General features: G+C 41.4%; 1 protein-coding gene across 14 annotated transcripts in view; it reads right to left on the reverse strand.

Moving 5' to 3' along the window:
• Positions 1 to 22,799, reverse strand: part of MEGF11 (multiple EGF like domains 11) — a 283,386-nt gene that overhangs the window by 122,646 nt on the left and 137,941 nt on the right. For 12 of the 14 annotated variants that reach the window (XM_063347292.1, XM_063347291.1, XM_063347304.1 and 9 more), the window contains exon 7: positions 9,921 to 9,995. The exons of the other annotated variants lie outside the window; for them this stretch is intronic. In XM_063347292.1, coding sequence (XP_063203362.1) covers positions 9,921 to 9,995 — 75 coding nt within the window. The remainder of the gene's footprint in view (positions 1 to 9,920; positions 9,996 to 22,799) is intronic. 14 annotated transcript variants of the gene reach the window in all.

The raw sequence follows: 22,799 nt of genomic DNA on the forward strand, positions 1-22,799 counted from the left end.
TGTCACCTATGATTGCCTCACTTAACGACCCAGTTGTAGTAAAGAAAAGCATCGGAATCCAGAGGAAAATGGCAACTTCTCGCCAGCAGCACAGAACACAGACGGTAATGGAGATGGGTTTGAACTAAAACTCTGGAACCAAGCTGTTCCCAGGTTTGTATGCAAAGATGCAGGGAGATCCGAAGGCTGGGCCAAATACCATTACATGATGGAAAAGAAAAAACAACGTGGATGCTGTGGATGCTACTGCCTGAATGCAACGGGAAGGCGGAGGCACTTTGTGCCGATCAGAGCATTCTCCTGCCTGAAGTGCAGGGAGGAACAGCCTGGGATTGGGACCGGCCTTTTCAGAGAGGGGTGAAGGGGAAAGTATGATTTTTAATCTGCTTCTTTCATTGCAGAGCTAATCATAGTCTAGCAGAAGATAATTTACCAAGTTTCCCCTTATTTGGTTGTTCACAATAGTTGACAATGCAGGCAGATTTAGCAGAAAAGCCGCTGTGGTAGAGGCAAAATCACTAGTAACAGAAAAAATACAATTTTTCCTATAGCCGTTGATTCATAATAAACATTTTCTGTTTCTGCTTACTCAATCTATAATGTGTCGGTAATAAACATGTGATTATACTGGTTAGCTTTTTGGCTAAAATATTTGGAACAGTAGAATTGATAGATAATTACAGTAACAGTTATTTGTTCCCTGCCAAACCTGCAGAAAGCCATGCCTGCCTGCAGAGTTGTGTCTTTTTAAGCACAAAAAGATAAGCAGTACACATCATACACTTTGAATAACGAGAAAGATTTCTTATGGCCAGCGTTTCAGAAGTGGAAACAGACTGTGGTTTGATACAAACCATATCTATTTATGTAAAATGGGATTTTAATTGGAGCTACTTATCCCTGTGATATAAATGAGGCAATGAAAAATGATTGATGCACTCTGGTAATTATTGTTATACCACCTTGCAAACTACAACAAAAAAATCTTTCATGTACATAATGGCTGTTTAAATTTTAATAAGATACGGAACTGCACTTCAGTCGGCGAAATATTAATGCTACATTTTGGGCAATATTTATATTTAAATACAAACAATATTTAACTGAAAAATCAGAATACATGAGGAACGCCGGGTGGATTTATTTAAGTGATAAACGGATCTATTTTGGAAACATACAAAAGAAAGTAAAAACTGCATTAACTAGTTATTTTTCGCAGTGGAAGGCACGAACATGACACAGCATAAAGGCGGTGTCTCCCCAAGTATAAGAAGTGGCAGTAAGTAAGATGGGGCAGATATATACGGTCTCCCAGCAGTCACTGTTCCTGCTTCTTTTTTCCTACCTAACAGCAAAGGTTAAGAGTGCAAAACCAGTTTCTGTTCATTATTATACAGAATGAATAGCAATATAAATTCTTAACAATTGTTATACCTATGGGGGAAGTAAAGCAATTCTGCTCATTCGAATGAAATGAAAGCTGGGCACTAAAGCCATCCTTCTCTTCTCCAGCTGGGCAACAATGCCCCACCAGAACGTCCAGACGCACCGGTTCCCTCCATCCCAGCTCTAGCAGACTTTCTGGAAAACTGAACAGCCAATAAGGCTCACAGAGGCTATTACAGAGTACAAGACTTGAACAGTGCAGAGACACTAAATGCAATAGTCCCATTACAGATAAGTCTTCTAAAGATAGAAAAAACTGCAGAAAAGAGTCTGTCTATATGATCAACTAAAGCATCATTTGTCAGAAAAGAAATGCCCGGGCTACCTTGAAAAAAATGCCAAGAAGTTGCTTGTAACAGAGGAGTGTATTGAATAAAAGACCAAAACAATCAAGACCTTCTGTGGTTATAATCTCATTTGTGCATTGACAGTATTTCAGTCAATAGACTGCCATACACTAGCTAAGGGTTGTATTGCAAAAGTGTTTGGACCATCATATCAAATCTCATCGCTGATGCCCTACAAGGTCAGAGAGTGAAATCATTATTCTTAATAGGGTGATTGATCAAGCCATAAATCCGGCAAAATCAAATTTTTACTTTGGTGTCTCCTAAAACGAAAAATGAAAAAAAAAATTCAATTCATACGTATCATCATTTCTAGCAACCAGATCACATTGCGTCAGGACAATGGGTGGCCTACTCTGCATATAAAGCACCATCTCACTTTCACTGAAATCAGCCGCAAGTTCTCACTCTCTCTTGGGGAAGCAGGGGATGATGAAGGGGAGCTGTCAGGTTCCTCAGGGGCTAGTTCATAATTCTACCCCATTCCGGATGCAAATTACCACACCCCCAATGTTACTATTGGACCAAGGAACTGCAAAACCAGAAAAGGAAACTGAGTTTATTCCCCCCGTTATACCAGCTGCAGCTCAACCTATCCAGTGAGGGTTTTTCAACATATTCGCTTAATACACACCTTCATGGAAGTAGGGTCAACACACCCCATCGGACGAGTCAGACTCTTGTCTATCAGGGATATCAGTCCCAAAGATTTCTTTTGTTTATTGAGTCTCTCCGTGAACCTGAATCGAGTATGAGAAATTGAACAAAACCCTCAAACCATGTCATTTGCTTTCAGTTTGTGTTATGAAACAACCGTTCTGTGGAATAAAGGAGGGAAGAGTGCTGTTGACTAGGGAACAGGAGTACTTGGTCTTAAACCACGACAGGAACTCACAGCACTGCACATTTTTGTATCACATTGCAGGCTTCAGAATATAATTGAACTGTTTGGCTTTTGAGTCCCCTTCCATTGTAAATGCAATATTAATGAAACATATTGAGCTTCCCCAAACAATAACAGGGATATGAATAAAAAAACCACCTAGCTGTCCTCATTCCACATGGATGTTCCTCAACCAGCTTTATTTAGCCACCAAAGTAGAAAACGTTAACAAATTGTGAAATATGGATTAAGGGCATTTCTCGTAAATCCCTGAGTTGATCAGTTCAAGATATGTCCCTCTTATATACCACTAACCACCTGGATACAGGGTTTAGCAACTAAGTCTAATTATAGAGATGTTAAGCAGTGATTTTTTTTAAAGTGAGAGTTAAGCTGAGAAGAGCTTTTTGACTAGAAGCCAGTGTGCTCAATCAATTAAATCATCATAAGAGAAGAAGAATCAGAGCAAGGGGGGATGCGTATGTGAGGCTGATCATTAGTACAACTGAACTGTCACCTCGGTGTAGGCTGGAATGTGGCCATAGAAGTAGATTGATGGATGAGTTTTGCTCAGCAGAGAGCAGCCCACAGTGAATTGCTGATGAGATCTCAAAATAAATCTTACAATATTACAAGCCAAGGTGGAACCGCAGCCTCTGCAGCCTCACTGTAGCTCACAAGCTGAGCGGGTCCTCCTGCCTACCTAGCCTCACGGGGCTTTCCTGCTCTGAAGGAGGTTCTTCTCCCCCTGTTCCTGGGATGCTTGTACCGTGTTAGCGAGGTGCTATACAGCAGGTCATGAAAACAAGAAGAGGAGTGAGCTTAACAAGCCTGGAAAGAGTTGGATGAGTTTGTGTGACTCAGAGATGCTGATTCCCCCTGTAACTACTGTTTTTCTACATGACAACTTAATGTCCGCCAATTAGAGGAAGGAAAGACCCTGATGGGAACCACTGCAATCCAAAGCACAAAGGCAATGGTGGAACGTGAGGGATGTAAGGATTAAGCTGTCTGGTGGGTTGGTTTCTGGGTTCATAGAGGTTATGATAACTATTGACCTGCAGAGTACACATAAAGAGGAGACGGATGTCAGACAGCTCGCTGATAAAGCTTTCTTTACTGTGTTTAGCTATTTAAGTCCTCAGTATACAGGGGAATTTTGGTTTAGTCTCCCTCAGTAGAAGGAGAGACAAAGAACAACTGATCTTGGCACATAGAGCCAAACCCTAAACAGAGAGTGGAAAATTCATAGTAAATTCAATATAAGTGCCCACAAAGTCCTAAGAAAGAGGAGACCTGGACTGCTGTCATGATCCTCTGGCTCGCAAGCTACAGTGATGTGACTCTGGAATCAAAAATTGGCGTATAAGTCAGGAGAAGATATATGAACTTCCTTCATTCCTCACTTGGGAAGTTCGTGCTATAAGAGATGCGAGGCTCATTCCTGACTGTTACACAACCAAGGGAATGGCTTTACAAATGATTATAAAAATAATTATTTAACTCCTGTGGGAGCTCAAAGACTCACAGATCTGCACTAATCTGAAAAGGCATGAGCTGTGAGACTTGAAATGTCTCTTTTTGTCACTTTGCTGCAAACAGATGTTTTTGGAATAGGACACCCAAACAGAGTGACTTTTTCCCCAAAACAGTGTTGTAGGTAGGATTTACACCGGGTGATTTCTGTCTGGCACAGACAAAGCTCCCACATCCCCCTTAATAGTACAGTGCACTCTAATTAAGACTGTGGGTAGTGAGTTGGCTTTTTACAGTGTTAAAGTCCATAAACCAAAGCTATTTGTACAGCTGCCCACTAAACCTCACACCCCTTTAAAGGGGTCCTTTTTGGCAAGATCTTCCCCAAACCATAGTAATATTTCCGTTCCGAGATTTTTTTGTATCGGCAATAGATGGCCAACCTGAGAGCAGGAGGAAGAGCAGCTCTTAACTTATTCATGAAGCTTAAGCTAGCACAAGGAGAAGTATAAAAGAGTCCTCATAGTTATGTGTCTCCCTTCAGGATGACAGTCTCCCTTCCTTAGCGTCCTTAAGCTGCAAGGAATGAGAATGGCATGGAGATGTGCAGGGCCGCAAAGCCCAGTGTAAACCTCACTAAATAAATTAAAATCTTTCCACGACCTAAGCTGGCTCTCTGTTAAAACCAAAACACTGAACTGAATTCAGATGCATGGAAATGAGGTGCCGATTTTTTTCTGGAAATCACGCTGGACTCCCTTCTGCGCTTCTGGGGTCTTAAAGCATTTGTGTCTCCTCTCACGCTGCCCTCTCGCCTCTGAGAGATCCCTCATCAGCAGAAAAGGTATCACATTTGTTCTTCCTCACTTCTCTCCTTAGAAACTCGCCTCTGCTGCAGCAGATGAGAAACTTGGCAGCAGGGAGGCAGCAGGTGTGCTGAATGCTGCTCTCATCAGCCCTCACACTGACTACTCTGCCTCATTAGTTATAACTGTATCGGTAAAGCAAGCAGGGTACGGGGCCAATATTAGCATGTGACTGCCCAGAATGCTCCGCTGACAGCACGCTGTTAGGCCAGCATGAAATAGCATTTCTTCAGACCTTGTCCAGGTGCCGCGCAGGGGTTAGCAGGGCCCAGGGACTAATCCCAGTGGGCAGGTGGGATGCAGCCAGTTTCTTTGAGAGAACGCTAGATTTGAGCTGTATGGACACGAGCAAGGCTGTGCCAGTTAACCTGAGGGTCAGAAAGTCACCTGGCCCAACCACATACCTACTGTTTCCTTGGATCCCTCTGTTTGGCACGTCCTAACTGTCATCTCTTGCCTTATACCCAGACCTTTCAGTTCTCAGAGCCCAGGCTGCCTACAAAAAGAAGCACAACCCCTTGAGATAACACGGAGATGAATTTCATCCTCCCTCTAGAAGTGTTAAAATAATTTGTCAGATGGTTGAGATCACTCTGGATGAACGCTGTGTCCTCATCAATACTCGCCACTCTGCCAGTTTTTGTCATTCACAAATTTTATCTGCAGTGATTTTATATTTACTTCCAGATCATTAATGTAAATATTGATAGGAGTGAGTCTAACACCAGAAGCCCACCAAAAATATATTTATGATCATTCCATATTGACAGCTGCTTTTTCAGATCTGTCATTTAGCTCGTATTAAATTTTTAATGCATGTTATTGATAATTGTATAGTGCTAAATTTTTAATCAGAATATCCTTCAGAACTGAACCAAACATGTTACAAAAATTTATTATATTTGCACAGCTACTGTAACCGAACTAGTAACTAAATCTGTGATCTCATCAAGGAATGAGATCAAGTTTGTGCAGAAGGACCGATTTCTTATGAAAAACCAAACCTCATTCTAATTCCTATCTTTTAATTTTTCATTGATTGAATCCAAATAGTACCGTAATTTATTGTTTTGCCTCCTGGAGATAACAACGTCTTGTTCAAAATCTGCTCAGGATTGTGAAAACATGCAAGGTTTTGTTTGGTTTTTATTAAAGACTTTTCTAAAATTAGAGGGCACTCTGGAGGAAACAGACTGAGAACTTGCAATAGAGGCATCCCGAGCAGTGAGTTAGCTGCTGGGCTGCCATATCAAGAAAGCCCGGAGGGAAGAAGGAATATCTGAGTCATCCTCAAAACTCTCCCTTTTCCAGGTCTCAAGCAGAAATCAAAGAGCAGTAGGGAATTGTTCACATGCTGCTTCCACGCAGGCGGAGACTGATTTCCAGCTGCACAATGTCACACAGGCCTCTTGCTCGGCAGCGGGGCTTGTCGGGAGGGCCAGGGACGCCTCTCCACGCTAAGGGCAGGGCAGAGAATTCGTGGCGTAGGTTACTGGTGTGTGCATTAGCAGCAAAGGAGCGATTGCTTTTTTCTCCAGCTCACTCTCAGTCTTCTGTTTTCACAAAGGAATATGATTAAGATGTAAGTTGTTTAGATCCATTTTTAATATCTCCTGATCAAAAGTGGAAGCTTAAATAGCATGTAAGAAATGACTTTGATATTAAAGAGAAAGAAGAACAAATAGTTTAATTTGCTTCTTGTCTTTCTTGGCTTGGGATTTGGAAGCAGATGTTCATATGCAAACACAAAAAAAACCCCCATCTTCCATCCAAGTCTGAGCACATACCGCATGGTTCAGAGAGAAGATGTACGGTGAGGACTACAACAGCACAACAGCATGCTTCCTGTTGTAGTGGCACAGGAACGGCACAGGCAATGACTTATGGAAATTGCCTGAATGAGGGACCAAAAAAAAAGAGAGAAGACATCTTTTAAAAGGAACAGAATACTCAAAGTGACCCACAGTCATAAAACATGCCTACATATGCCATTGCAAGCATATCCATAGATCTAAAAAACAGGAAAAATGCAGATTGAGTATTATAGTAAGATTTTAATGATGATCTTAAGAGCCAGAGCAGCAAGCAGTGTTAAAAGAAAGGGGCTGATTCCTGGATCTTAAACTGATGAGACCATGGGGTAGCACACGCAAAGCCTCTGACTACTCATAAATAGGGGAAACAGACTTTTCATATCGCCCAAATTCTAACGGGCTGGAATGTCAGATTTTCAAGAGGGCTTTGATTCTTTTTGGTCTGCGCATGTCTTGAGGACTGAAAGACAGCTAAATTGTGGAAACCAAAGCCAGACGAGAGGGAGAAACCCAACCAGCAAGGAATCAAACAGGAGGATGTGTGATGTTTCTCACATTCACTTTAATGCATAACCTGAGAGAAACGGTCCATTGTAGCAAATACCACCAACCTTCCGTCTCCCCAGGCAGAGGCACACCGCTTGCCAGCAGAACCTCCCCGTCTTCCCAAACTGATTCCAAAGCAGGCAGTGCGTTAACCTGCTTGGGAAGAGCGAACCACCTCGCCTCACTGCTGCCCAGGAAAAGAACTGGCACGAGCGCAGGCACAGGCTGAGAGCTTTCAGAGTAATCCCGCCCTGTTCTCTTCAACCGTGGAATCATCACAGATGGACATGATCATTGATCCCAGTATTTTCTATGGGGTTATGATTTTTAAAATGCTTTTTATACATTTAATCTCCACTTCTTTTACAAGAACCTCAGGATGACCCCCAGAAACACTTGCCAGCTGTTTCTGATGAAGACGGAAGAGGAAGGGGAAGCAAATTATCGATATTAACAAGTAAAAAGACTTAATGTTTGGGTATAAATCTAGGATGCTTGATCCCACGGCAGGACAGTTTTTGATCTCCTACCATTTAAAAGCCTGTTCATGCAAGCATGGCTATAGATTCAGAGCATACAGGCTTAAGTTAGGCATGTACATATACATATTCTAATGGATATTCTAATGGATTTCATGGAGACATTGCCAGTTATCTCTCTGGTTATATTTCTGTGGAAGCCAAAATGTGTCGTGGGGACTTTTCTATTTCCTAGGTGCAAGCACACCTCATGCACCTCCACCTCGGAGAGGTCTAGTCACAGCAATTGCATTCACCATCATATCGTGCTACGGACCAAACACCTCTTCCCTGCTTGCTTCTAAATATGTTCAGGTTTCGTATAGGAAACAAAAACGTTTTAAAATGCCTCTCTGTGCTTAGACTCGTATCGGTAGACTAGTATTTGCTATGCATTAACTCAGCATAAGCTGAGTGCAAAATCTGGCCCTTCATACGATGGGATATTTTTGGCATAGGGCCCAGATAAGAACAAAAAACGAATTGTCTGAATTTAATCAGTTGGTGTTAGTTGGCAAGAAGTCTTTATGCAGGTATTTATTTGTCCCAGCAATAACAAGAATATTGGAATTTATATCCTGGAGATAAGAGAGTACCTTGTCACTCAAGCTCAGCTAACAAGGGAATCCCTATTTGGTACAGACATGTAAATGCCAAATGCTTAGTCTTGTTATTATTGTAAATTCCATTTTTACAACCTCCTATTTTTAAAATGGTCTCTTAATTGATTTTTAATTATATTTTTCAATGACATTTAACTACATGTGCTTTGTAAATACACCCACATGTATGCCAAAATATATTAAAGGAGCAAATACCGATGCATTATAGGTGCTATCTTCACAGACTGCACTAAGAAGAAATTCTAGGGCTCTCATTACATGCTTTGCATAAGGAAGCCAGATCAAATTCGTTCTGGCTATAAGTGAGTGCAGTTCTACCACTGGCAGCTGATGCCAGCCAATTTGGTCCTCAGAGTGTCAACGATACTCGTCACCAACCCATCAGCAGAGAGGTGCGCCGCTCCTTCCTGCCAGTCACCGCAATGGGACAGGAAGGTACGAAATGGGACGGGAAGGTACGTAAAACAGTCACGGTGGGGTCAGTGGCTCAACCGACCACAGGGTGATTCAAAGCAGCTTCTAATCCACCTCAGCACAAAGCAGCTGGGGAGTCAGTGGTTGCTCAAAATAATGGACTACAACGTTTGTCACTTATACAGTGTGTGCTACTTATTACAACGGGCAAAATACAACACTGAAGTATTATTTAACCCAAAACTTAAACAACACAGAGATTCTTTAACAAACGAGTCACAGCTATCTAACTTGTAGATCAAGGCGGCAGACCAAACCTTAGGAAAGGTACGTGCCTTTTATAACTGAAGCTGAGAGCTATGCCCAAGGAAATCTAAGTGGGGTTACTTGGCTTGTGCCTAAACAGGGAGTGAGAAAAACTGAGTGACAACTTCCAAGTCTGGGCCCTGGGTGGTTACCCAAGCTGAAGCTTGGCCAGGACATACTGACCAAGTGCTGGTTTAACCTACAGTTCCACAAGGGCTTTAGTGATGACAAGAGGCCAGGACATCTCTTTTACCTCAGCAACACCATGTTAGAGAAAAGCAGAAGGCAATGCATCTTGTGCCACCGGTGTGGTGTTTTGGAGGCGTCAAATCGCACAGCCCAAGCGTCGGACAGGACTGCAGCACACGGGGCAGCGTTAAAAGACACAGCACTATAAATTGCATCCATCCAGTTGCCTAAAACACAGGTTTGGGATGGGTTTAAAAAGTTAACCCAGTTAAAAGTAACAAACAACAAAATCCTGGGAAGCCTGAAGCACTGTATGAAACTACTCAATTCCCTTGAGTTTCTGGCTCAGTGTCTTTCAGGTTTGGGGTCTAAAGGATTATGTGCCATTCAAGAGAGAAAACATGCACAGGGAAAGCTTGGAACCAGCACCCACAGACCCCCCCCACCCAAGGCACCCTACATTAGCCATCGGATTTGTTGGAAACCACTCACTGTTGTAGTTGCTGTTCCCACTAGTCTCTGCTGGTGCGGTGCTGTGCTCCCCCGGCCCTTCAGAGGTGGCCCTTCCTGATACAGAATGGGGAGAGAAAGGCACGAGACGAAACAAAGACAGGGAAGAAGGGGACATGGAGGGTAAAAGAAGGGAAAGGGAGCATCTGTAACTGAACTCTTCCAACAGCTTCCTTATGCGTACACACCGAGCGCACTTAGGGCCTGTCAAGGGCAGCTTTGTGTCGGCCCTAACTGGCTGCAGGTCAGGCGCGAAGAAGCTGTTTCACACACGAGCAGGTTCACACAGGGGCTCCGGAGCGGGCAGGCACCTGGGGCGGGGGGTTGCAGGCTCTCCTTAACCTGCAGGCACGGACAAACCTGCACTACAGAAGTGATTTTCCTCTTTTCTCGTCCATTGAAAATACTTCTTTTTATTGAAAAAAATTATGATTTCCGACTTAAAAGTTCAATTTATTTTTTTTTAACAGTAAGTCGGTATTTTTTCTGCCAAAAGTGATTTTTCCCAAAAAATGCAATTCCCCATGGGAAGAACACTATGACGAAATTTGTAAATGAGTGCTATTGATAAATTTTATGGAAAATCAAGATTCTAACTTGAAAAATGCCACTTCCCGTGCATTTTTGAAAACACTGTATAACCTCATTGAAGTCAGCAGGATGACAACAGGTGAAGGCCTGCACATTTTTCACTCAAACTTGTATTTGCTTAAAACTCACACATACCTTTTACATCGACAGGACATCATATTGATATTAGCAAGATTGTAATTTCATTAACGGTTACAGAAGCAGTGGAAAACACTGGAAAAACAGAATTTAGTATTTATCCAATTCCCCAGCTGAACAATCATGGCAGAGGCATAGTGCTTTTGTTGTGGAAGGACCTGATTTCTTTATGTTGTAGAACCCATAAAAACCACAGGACTGGGGAATGATTGTATTGATCTTGGATAAGATTCACTCCTGTGCAGAGATCCAGCACAAACCAGTATATCACATAAATTTAGTTTAAGCCCCATACTGGGGAACAAAGCGGCACGCAAATCACGCATTATTGTTACAATAATGCTTTGTCCCTAAATATTGCTACTCCTGAGCAGACTACAAAATTCTTTCAGAGATTAGCAAAATGATCCCCATTCTGCAAATAGGAAGACGGAGAAAACGAAGGGAGCTGTGACCTGCCCAAGGTCACCCAGCAGGGAAGCGGCAGAGCTGGGATACATCCAGATGCCAGAGCAGAGATCTGTCTTCCGCCCACTGCCCTTCTACGTGGTACAAACACACAGTCGGTGACAGCTTTTGCCCCACAAATTGTCTGCTCTAAAGTGCCTCTTGTAAAGTCTGCCTGCACCATGGGAGCTGAGCGTTCATCACAAAATGCATTCATTAATTCATGCCATTTATGTTAATTTCAATGAAACCTGATTTAATTAGGTGTTGTGTATGTTCTGCATAGATGACTAATGCTCTTTTGATTTTTTTCCTGTGGGTATGTACTTTACACGCTTTTTTTTCTTTCAGGAGCAGCTTTTGCTCACCCATATTTCCTCCTATGGGACCTGAGGAAAAGGAATGTAACCGCCATCCCTTTCTACTCTCTAATGAAACTAGGGTTCGGACTGCTGTCATAATGCGAAGACTGGTAACACATCTCTGCTGACAGTTTTAAAACTTCCAGAACAAAGAAATTAAGCAAAAATGAATTGGAAATCTCAGAGGCAGATTTCAGTAGACAGCCAAGCACACTCAATTCATTAACTAACTCTGAAAAAAATGCAAGTGTTACATTTCATACGTGTCACAAACCCTTAAGAACAAAGAATGTGTCTGTTAACAGACTTTTTGGGGAAAAAGCCAAACCCAGTTGCAGTGCATTCTGCACTTCTGTGTCTCAGCAAAAGCCGGCTGTAAAATAAACTGTGAATGTATTTTGGGGAACTACAGGTACAGATTAAGATCAATCCCTTTCTGAACTTGTGCCGTTGCTCAAAACAGTAATGGGAAAACAATCCTGCTAAGGTTTTTTGCAGCAAGGATAAAAATCCTTCCTTCATCACAAGTTGCACCAGGGATCCAACAATTCTTTGTTATTTCTTTTTAAGTAAATATATATGCACCTGTACATATGAATAGTTACTTTTTTTTGGCCATAAAGGGCCCAGGGGGCCATTTAAGCATGTAATTCCTCACCTAATTGCGTAACCTTGAATATTCATGTACAAATTATAATTACAAGTGCATATTCATTGTGCATGCACAGCCTTTGTTTTACTATTCCAATTCCAAAACACAAAGGGGTTCAAGACATAAGTGCCCCACAGGATGCTGTTTTGCAACCTGCCTGCTCCAAGGCTGACCACTAGGAAGGACGCTCTGCATCCTCTGCCCAAGGCAACGCGCAGTTCAGGCTGGCGCCAGGAACAGTGGAAGCAAGCTAACGCAGATCCCAGCCTTGCTTCCCCAGCCCTTGCACACTCAGAGTCCCCCTGGTTCCCATTTTATTGTGCGCATGACCACAAGATAAATTGTTTTTAAAAGAAACCTTTGAAAGGATTTTGGAATTCAGGTTGGCCGAACAGTGGGTAACGGTGAGAAACCCACTTCTCTTCAGACAGACAAAGTGATAGAAATGCAAGGTAGACCAAAAAGAATCAATTTGTCAGGACCAGTAAAAGAGAGCTGAAGCTTATGTTTTCATTTCTGATACCTGAACTGGCAAAGCACTTCAGAAGCTGACATTTATTGATCATGTCGCCTCAAAACAATACTGGGGAAGTTCAGAGCCCATACAGGCGAAAGACATGCATTAAATACAACGGGGAAGTTCCTAAAATTGCTTTTGATAGCAGAAAAAAAAATGGAAATAAATTCCATTTACAGCCTTGGCATGTGTATGGGAAGTATATAGCCCTTTTTACCAGCAAGGAAGTGTTGGGATTTTGCTATTACATGGTTTTTTCCTACATGTTAGATCACCATTTTGAGATGCAGAGCGAATGTTGCGCCTGTTAATGTCACTGGCCTCAATCATGCAATCCTTAATCAAGCAGAAATCCCTGCAGCTTTGCCCATATAAGAATTACAGACTTAGTTATAGGTCTTCTGGTGCAGATTTGACCCCTGCTGCCTCCCTGCCTTAATAAAACTCCTAAACCCTTTTGGACCATTACTTCTACAACTTGCCTGAGGGCATGGGAGTGCAGCATTTATGGGCTTGCTTTCTGTTTTTAACCAAGAGGTGAGGCTTCATCCAGCGACTGAACTGGCCGACACGCAGCAAGAGAAATAATCTAAACCAGGTGCAGCTGGTAAGGATTACTTGTCCCAGAATAAATTACTCTCTCCACCAACTCTGTCCCCATGCGAAACAACAACTTGCTAGTCCTTGTTCAGCCATTGCCAGTATGTCCTTTTTCAGAACATAAAAATGGGGTTCCTTAATGGTGTAAAAAGTCTATTAGTTTTGTTTATTCTAAGCTCTGAAATATGTATTCATTTGTCAATTTGCTTATATGCCTTTTACTTCTATCAACATTGGTGTTCTCTCTTTGCAGTGGTAATTGGAAACTGATATAAAATGATGACTAGAACATTAAGCATTGCAGTGGCTGGAGTTGTTTTTCACGGCATTTATCATCTCACTGCTTGTTTTTCAGAATTAAATTTCCAACACGATTCTCTTTTTAACATACAATATTAGGTGAAAATATTGAACGTGTTCACTGGTAGAAAAGTCTATTTATCAGAGACAAGCACAATAAAAGCCATACTCTGCTAAATTCTGAGCCTGCAGTTCACTAAATGACATAATTCAGCATTAGAGGGGAAGGACTATACATCTGGGAGATTTTGTGCAGAAAGAATCTTAAAAACCTTTGACGTAGTCTGGATGTGAACGTATAGGAGACCAAGGCAAAGAAAACCATGTTGTGTCCTTGGGTGACAACCAGAATGACGGTGGTGTCCCTCACAATACACGAAGGAGGTAGTAGACAGGGCACAGCGAGAGAGGAGAGGAGGATGCAAATACTTCCGTTCTGAAACGCAAATAACGTGAGCTGTCCAGACAGACATACTAGTCGAATTTGTTTCTTGAAATGAGATTATGTGTAGGCAAACACATACACAAATCAGATTATGTGTAGGTGGAGAAGGGAAGGAGACCAAAACTGATTTCAAGGAGGGTCCAGCCATCATTGTCAACAATAGGCAGTAGGAAAAGGAGGGTGAGGGTGACAGCATTTTTGCGGGCCTTGGCCAAGAGAGAAGCACTATGCCAGAATGATAAATCCACGATTGCGCTGCAGAAAAAAATGGATTGTGAGCCAGAGGGCATCTTGCACATTTGTGTTTGTGAAAAGAGTCCCAGACGTTAACAGAGATCAAAAGTCTTTTCAAAAGAGAAAGAGAAGGAAGAGGAGCAATCCAGGCAAAAGCAAAAGCAGCTCCTGAATGGCACCAATGGCTTCTGATTTAGTAAATGCCTCAAAGGGGAAGTGTGTAAACAGGAAGATAATATCTATCCATCCATCTATCTACCCATACCTATAGTTTCATAACCATAGATAACTAAAGATGGACAGCCATGAGCACAACAAATGCACATCTATATGCACATAGGCATGTATAGGCACATATGAAGACGCAAAAATACACAGGTTATAAGAATTTATATTACATATATATGTATAAAATATTTAAAACGTCCAGATGAAATATAAAATATATGTACACCTTACTAATGGGCATTGAATATATACTGCTTATGCATAACTGAAATATTCAGGTGTGCATATGTGCACTCGGATATGAGATATTTACCTGGATAAAATTCAAAACTTCTTGAAGTCTCCACAAGTATTCCTACAATGTTAGTGGCCTGGTTGTATACAAAGGCCGTCATCTAGACTGAACTTAAAATCCTCATGAAATCAACAATACAATTCTTCTGGGTTCTCATTGTCCAGTGAAAAGAGGAAGGAAATGTTTAAAATTGTACCAGGGGACATTGATTACACACTGACCTAAATGCATTAGAGTTGGGATGAAATAATGACCGGTGCAGTGAGTTCTTAGGTGCAACTAAAGGCCGATTCCAGGACGGGGCTGCAGGCTCCAAGTGGTCTGTGGAAGCTGCTGCCCACCAAAGCCCACTCCAGACAGCTGAAATTATTCTCCATTGAAATCCATACGAGCATTTTGATAATGACAAATGCCATACATCATGAGAGTTCTTTATTCAAGGTGTGTTTTATGCTTTATTTACGATATTTTATTAGGCAATAATCATCAATGGGGAAAAATATGTTTTTTGTTGTCTTTGTTCAAATTTCTCAGTGCAAGAGAGCAACATGTGGCTAATTTTTTGTATATCCTTGAACAGCCTGAAATGACAGATTGCCCATAATCTGTTAGAAAATCTCAGTGCCAGAACATGACAATAGAAAGCACCATGGAGTGTCTTGGTTATCTCAACGGGAATAATTTAATGCTAACCAATAGCAAAAGGGTGACCCAGTTCGGAGAGGCCTGGAGAGAGATACATTGCTGGTGGCTCCAACCATGTGTGGCTCCACGCAGGCACAGTTAAAAGGCAGATTAATAGGCAGTCAGGTGTGAGGAAAAAAGCCAAGGAGCCCTACTGTGGAACACACGGCATTTATCCTATTTTGTAAAGCACTTTATGAATTAACCTAGGCTGGTCTTTTTTAAAAAGTGAGCATCCAAAGATTCACACCAGCGTTTCTCCAGCCTGATCTGTATTCCAAAACAGTACTGCTCACATAAATCTCACTGTTGTTTCTTACTAGAGAGTGAAAGGGAAAAAAGAAAAGCCGCCGTTAAATCAATAGGCTGCATCGCACCCCACAGTATATGGAAGTAATAGTGCTGCGTTTATCGTTTGCGCTGCCACCAACTAATTGCTGTAACTTGCACTTCATTATCCTCTGTAATATGGTTACAACAATAGAGGATGACAAATAAGAACTGTTACCTTTCTACTGGCCAGTCTTTACTCGCAGGGTGAGTTCTCATTCAAATGCATCTATCTGGATGAATAAGATTTACCAGATTACATGTCGACTTAAAAGGTTTAATACGAGAGTGATGGAGAGCTGCCTTAGGAAATATTTTCCCAGGCACAATTTTGGGATCTAGCACAAAAAAGTCTTTACTGCTGCTTTTGTACCCACCATGGTTTCCCTTAGCTCTCCCTGCATTTAAGTCAGCAATGCTGGCAGACAGAAACCCCGATGCCTCTGAAACACTCAACATGCCTTATGTCTTCCCTGAATCAGGTCTTCCAGTCATTCACACACCAGAGAGGTGGTCTGATTCTTTTGATGTTAAATTAGGTACCGTAACTAATAAAACTGCCTACACTGATTATCAAGCAGAAACAGGCAAAGAATATTATGGATAGGAGAAAAGACTTTGGGGTATGGCAAGAAAGGATAAAAGTATCTGATCATTAATGTGTGTCCTAGTTAAAGAAAATCCTTTGTTGCAGTAAAAAAGAGGAACTGTAGAAAATCTGAATGAAACATCCAATACCCACATTATGGCCACCTGGTCTCTGGTGGTGTTCAGAAGGGGAAGAGGGGCCTCCCAGTCCTCATCTGTTGCTTCTAAATTCTCTGCAAGAGATCAGTTTTCCCCATTGGATGTAAAGGATGTGCACAGTATCAGAAGGGAGGAGAGAATGGGGAAGCCATCATTATGAAGTCTTTATTTATGCTAATGATCCTCAAAAACCCCAATGTTCCTATGCAAAGACATATGGACTTTATGAGACACTGCGGTGAAAACTCAGAAGTTTCACTAATCAAATGAATGCACTTATAAATTACATTTTTTTAATCCCAGGGTAGCCCCACATGTAAATGTCTCAAAGGTCAGCACTTCCCCCAGGCATACGCAACATTCCCGAATATCACTAATACTTGTCTACAACAAAAGACACAATTATGCATAATTAAAGACATCCATAGGTGAAGAAGCATAAAAAACTATAACAAAGAAAAATGGTCTGAACCCTTTCTTTTCCAAAGCCTTCCAAAGCCAATTTGAGGTAACTCATTGCCCAGTACGCGCTGTTAGGACAGCCATGCAGCCATTCCATGGTAAGGGCTGCGAGGTAGTTTCCATTCCTACCCATGCTGAGCTCTCCTTTTAAACTTCTGCATTTTTCCAACTCCTTCTAGAGGTTTTGATTTTTTTTTTAGGGACATAAGATGCTCTTTTTATTTTTTTTTTCTTGGTTACAAACTAGCTACGATCAAGAACCACCGTTAGCAAACAATACTACCTACGTGTCCATAATTACATGTAAACCGGTTCTAAATATTTAAGCACCACAACAGTACATAAAACTAAAACTAAACACGACCATGAATCAATGTCTCATTTATATTATTTCAAACGCTCTGCTAGTTAATGATGTTTTGAATTGTTTTATGATTATTATAACCTCTCTGATAGTTAAATCAATCAAATAATCATTGCTGCAGTTCATCAAATATGCATCTCTAGAAAGAGGGTACATCCCTTGCATACTACTAAGGAAAAACAACACTTCTTTACTACATACTTGATTAGTTAGTCTTAATATTCCAGAAGTGGTGTGAAATTGTGCCTTGGAGGTAATAGTTAAATATTTTTGCATATGTTTACAGAATTTCTATTTTTCTTAGCAAGAAAAAACCATAAATTATCTTGCACACTGTTCTGCAGTCAATGGCACGTACTGACTCCAACATGTTACTCAACATCGCTTCATATCAGACATTTACATACACTTCTAGATATTTATCCAGCAATTTTTCTTCACAACTATATTGTATCACGCTGATTTTGCTTTTTAATTTTATTAAACCAGTCTTCCAGAAGCTTTTCTATATCTGTGTGGATACCAGTTTTTCTCCGAACAGCATTAAAAGGAACTACTTGTCTTAGCACTGCATTGACATTATCATGGTAAATTGCTTTAAAATATCACTTTTAACTGTAATATTACCACAATAAAATGTTTTAAATTTGCCTACTGTGTCTCAGAAATTTCCCTGATGTTGAATTACTTCTCATAGTACGTTAACAATTATTCTAATAACTGTCAGGAGCAGCGCTGGACATTTCATTCTCCTAAATGAAGGGAGATCACAGCCCCAAGGACGCAGGTAGTTTATTAAATTTCATAACTCTTGGCCTTCAGGTAGGTGATGTGGAAGACTTATACCTATATATCAATTACAAGTTTATTGTACTAATAGCCTGTAGGATTAGAGCATCTGCAAGCTGCAGTTTTATGCAAAGCTCAAGATCAAGGCTTCCCATGCAGTGATTCCCATTAGCGCATAATAAAGATGAATGCAACCCAGTGTTGCTCAGAAAGACCGTTAACTAAATGAAGAAAGCAGTTCAGTGACTGCGGAATCTGTACAGGAGCCAAATCGAACTCCCTCTTATAACTCCGAAATGCAACATTTGGGCAGCTGCCCAAGGAAGGAAAGAGAAGAAAAACCAAGCCTGCATGCATTTTTATTTCTCACTGACTATCAGCCCGCGGTTATAAAACCTAACTAAATTCTTGATTTCTTTATATGCACTGTTGCAGACGCTTTAACCCATGTATTCTTGATTATAGAAATGGAATTGATATGCAGGCCATGTTACCTGCATTATGATAACTTTGCAGTTAGGGATATAACATATTCCCACTAAATTTCACTATGATGCAGTCCAAAGTGAAACTAAGATAAAAAGAATACAGAAGATGAGAACTCAGTGGGGTTTTGTAATCGTCAGCATGTGTACAGTTGAGAGGCAGAGATCCAAATGACCTGGACAAATATGCATGAAGTTTTTTAGAAAACATAAATGAATTTCTGAAGTAATCACTCCATCAACACATAGGATTGTATCTCCACCTCTCCCACTCTTCACTTCTGCTTGCAGAAGACGACTTGCATAATAACTAGAAACTGCATTTGCAATGTACTACTTTTTGAGCCTTTAGGATGAACGCTGTTCAACCGGACTACCTGGTGGATATATTTAATAATGGATCAAAAACGTGTATGCTGTGTCTGATTCTAAAACGAGAAACAAGGAATGATAGTCTCTAAACATTAGTCTGTTACACAACTTTCAAAATAGAAAGGGCTGAACACTCACGTAACCTCTGCATTGCACAGTCAAAGTAGAGAATTCGGCATTCATGATGTGTTCCAAATTCAACCTATCGCTCCAAGGAAGGTTACCAAAGAATGCTGGCATGGGATGGTTACAATGCTAGCTTGGAAAGGAAGTTACATTTGGTACCCAAAAATGAAATTCTGGTCAAATGGAAGCAATGATACATACATGATACGAGACACCAAACCCTCTGGAGAAAGAGGCTGTGGTTACGGCAGCTGAACGTGATTTCAAAAGCTGCCTCTGGACTGCATGGAAACACACGACTGCAGAGACTCCTCTGGCACATACCATCCAAGTACTGCTGTCTGTCAGGGTCCTGGGTGCACTGATGGGCCTTGATGGCCCTGCCCAGCCTCCCCTGGGACCACCACCCACACTCCCTGCCCACGGACGCAGAGGCTCCATTTCAGCTCTGCCCTGGGCCTTCAGTCCCTGCCTGAGCTATGCTGCAGACGTGTTTGTCTCCGGCTCCCTGGAGACATACCTTCTGCCAGGCCACGAACCCCGTTGGTCCCCAGCCCATGGACCAACATCCTGGCCTGACCTCGGACCAGCCTCATCACCATGGACCTGCTTGACAGTCACTGTACCACGCCTGAGTATCTTGAGCAAGTCTCCTAAAACAGACTTTCAAAGAGTCACTCATGAGGAGCAAGCAAAGAAATGTAGAAGATGACAATATGCGACTTTATGTATGTCTATATGAGATGCAATACATTTTGATGCAGGACCTTCTGTAAATTTAGAAATGGAAGTCTGAGATGTAAGTATTGGTCAGCCACAGAAAAATGATCTCTACTAGCTTTACATAGTAGAGATCAAAAAGGTGACAAAACCAGGCCTAATCAAATGCGGCACGGATAAGGGTCAGTATTTTACTACAGAGAGCTCTTTCATCAGTAGGGGCAACACCACTCACGGGTTTGGAAGACAGAGAGTTACTTGCAGATTTGCCAGTATGTTGACAGGCAGAGAAGGCATTAACTCTTAAAAGTCTAGGCGTGTTGTAAGCAGCCAATCAGAAAAGAAAAACTAAGAAATCAGAAAGAAAGCATCCAAGTAGTTCTTCAGGACCCTGTTACTAAATTAGAGATGTATTTAATATATCCTAATAATTGTCCAGGATAACATTTCCAAAATTTAAACCACTGATAATACTACTCACTTAAAACAGAGTTCAACTTGTACATTTTTGATATAATGTTTTTTTAAATCATAGGTCATTTGTTCATAATAATTAGTGTGGGACATCACTCATGCTAATGTTAAACATATGGTCAAACGTAATACTACATTATTTATTGCTGCATTACGTTACAAAATCCAAGTGCAAAACATATAAAAAGTCAAAACACTGAAGGCTGCACTTCGTTACGTTAATTCTCTAAAGGATATGATGATATTTCATTGCACCTCTTAATAGACAAATCTCTTCTGCATCTCAACTGCTGCTTGGCAGTCTGGATAAGAAAGATGCGAGTGATCCATTCCTGTAGCTGAGATCACACCCTGCCTGCAAGTGCCTCACCAGATGGTCAGCATATTGCATTTTCCCCTTGGTAACATCCTTTTTTTTCTCCCTGCATCTGGAACTCAAGTAGGAAAATACTTATGTTGTTTCCTATAGTGCTGAAGGTGGGGCCGTATCCTCAGCTATCGCACAGTGCAGCTCCCCATGTCTGTACAGAATTGTGCTTTAAGCTGAGATATATCTGAATTTCGGATTCTGATCTCACCCTCTCGCAATCTGTTGATTCACCAGTCAGGTAACTACTGTTGCTTTGATCAAGAAATTCTAAAAAACAATTGCTTATTTGATCTCAGGTGCTTGAAGTGTTGCTTATTCTGTTCCAATGCTGCTTTGAAATGGGCTTTTAACATGCATTGCTTCCATCCTAAGATGCTTCTATTAGCCGATCAAAAGGTTTTCTTGACCCCATTTAAAACGTCTTCCTGCCTGTTGTCCCCTGATGAGCGTCACAGTCCCACTGAGGTCCCAAGCTGACGCTGTTTTCCACAGAGATTTGTGCCTCAACAGAAAACACTGAGTCACACAGTAGGTTTTTGGTAGCTTTCCAGCGAGTCCTCTGAAGCAGCAGCGCTCCACACGAGGTCACGAGTGTGAGCTGATGAGATTGTATTCACTGTATTGTTTCCATGCTCTGAGCACCAAAGAATGTAATGGCTTTTTAAAAATCCTGTGTTTGCATTAACTGATAATGTTTTCTGGATGGAATGACTGTTTTATTGTAACATTTAGCAACAACTTCAGAGCTTTCAAAAGGCATCACTTTAATATGCACAGCGTTCACCTCCTCAAACAGCTGATACCTCTGAACACTTTTCTAAAGAGTTAAAAATGTTCCCGGTATTTTTTTAGGGGTTCATTTTCAAGTGTTTCTAATTTCTTCAGAAAACAACATGCTGAAATCACCAGTCATTCTGGAGACTACACCGGGAAGACAGCTTGGCGAATAGTGAATTCAAATGTGCTGCCTTAAAACCATCACTTTTTAAACTGGCCACAGCAGCCAAAGGGAAGATCCATCTAACCCGGGGAAACAAAAGTTGTGATATGCAGACGATTGCTTACTTGCTTCATTTCTATAACAAAAACTAGTTTCAGAAGAAAATCTTCAAAAGCTCTTCCTATCAGGAATCTAAATCTCAGAAGAGAACAGGGTATTTCAGCTGGAAGGGACCCACAGTGACCATCTAGTCCAATTGCCTATCCTGTATTTCAGAAGTGACAGAGAGCTTAAAAGCTGAAATATCACTGGCTTTAAGTGTCTAAAATGTTTATGCTGCAACTCACTAGATGTATCTGTGCTGGCCTAAATGAGGTAGTTCTGGCATTGCCAGCAGTACCCAAAGGGCATCAACAAACCGGACACAGCGTGCCGGGCCGCGCACAGAGCGCCGTGCAGCAAGCTTCTCACTGCCTCATCTGCGCTGCTGACAGCACCCTAACCGAGCAGGTTAAATCGGGTGTGTTTCTGTGTACTTGTACTGTCATCATGTATAGAGCTAGATACACATTTACATCAATTTTCAAAGTGCAATTTAAGACTTTTGAGAATTTCCCCCCCAGTTATTCTGTTTTAATGTCTCTAGATGAGGTAAAATTCCTCTGCCACTTTTACAAATCTGTAACACTTTCTTTTCTCTCCAGACCAATTTTGTTTTGTCTAGAAACCATCAGCTACAAGGAGTTACTCCAGAGTAACACTGATGTGGAAAGAGAACATAAACCAGACGGCATTGCCTGGGTGTGTTCTCATCTATACCGTTCTGCTGTTCTCCCCTTTTCCCATTTTTTTTCCGCTCTCTCCTAGTAATGCCTCCCAGGCATCTTCCAAATGCCTTTATTGGGTTTAGCATTTAACAAAGCAGCAATGAACCCACAGAATTCTCCCTTCATTACTGGAGCATCATAACAGCACCTTGCTTTACTCACAAGTAGTATTTCATCATAGTATCAGACTTGTTCCTGGGGATGAGTATAGTGTCTCCATTTGTATTTATAGGTACTAAATAATCATTTGCAATGAATTATTTGTAACTCTTGTTTTAACAACGTCAACACCAGCATGTCGATGTAACTAGCACAGACACATACTCTGAGAAAGAGCAGCAATGCAAATCCATACCACAAAT

This window comes from Chroicocephalus ridibundus, chromosome 9 (assembly GCF_963924245.1).
Source record: "Chroicocephalus ridibundus chromosome 9, bChrRid1.1, whole genome shotgun sequence".
Taxonomy (NCBI): domain Eukaryota; kingdom Metazoa; phylum Chordata; class Aves; order Charadriiformes; family Laridae; genus Chroicocephalus; species Chroicocephalus ridibundus.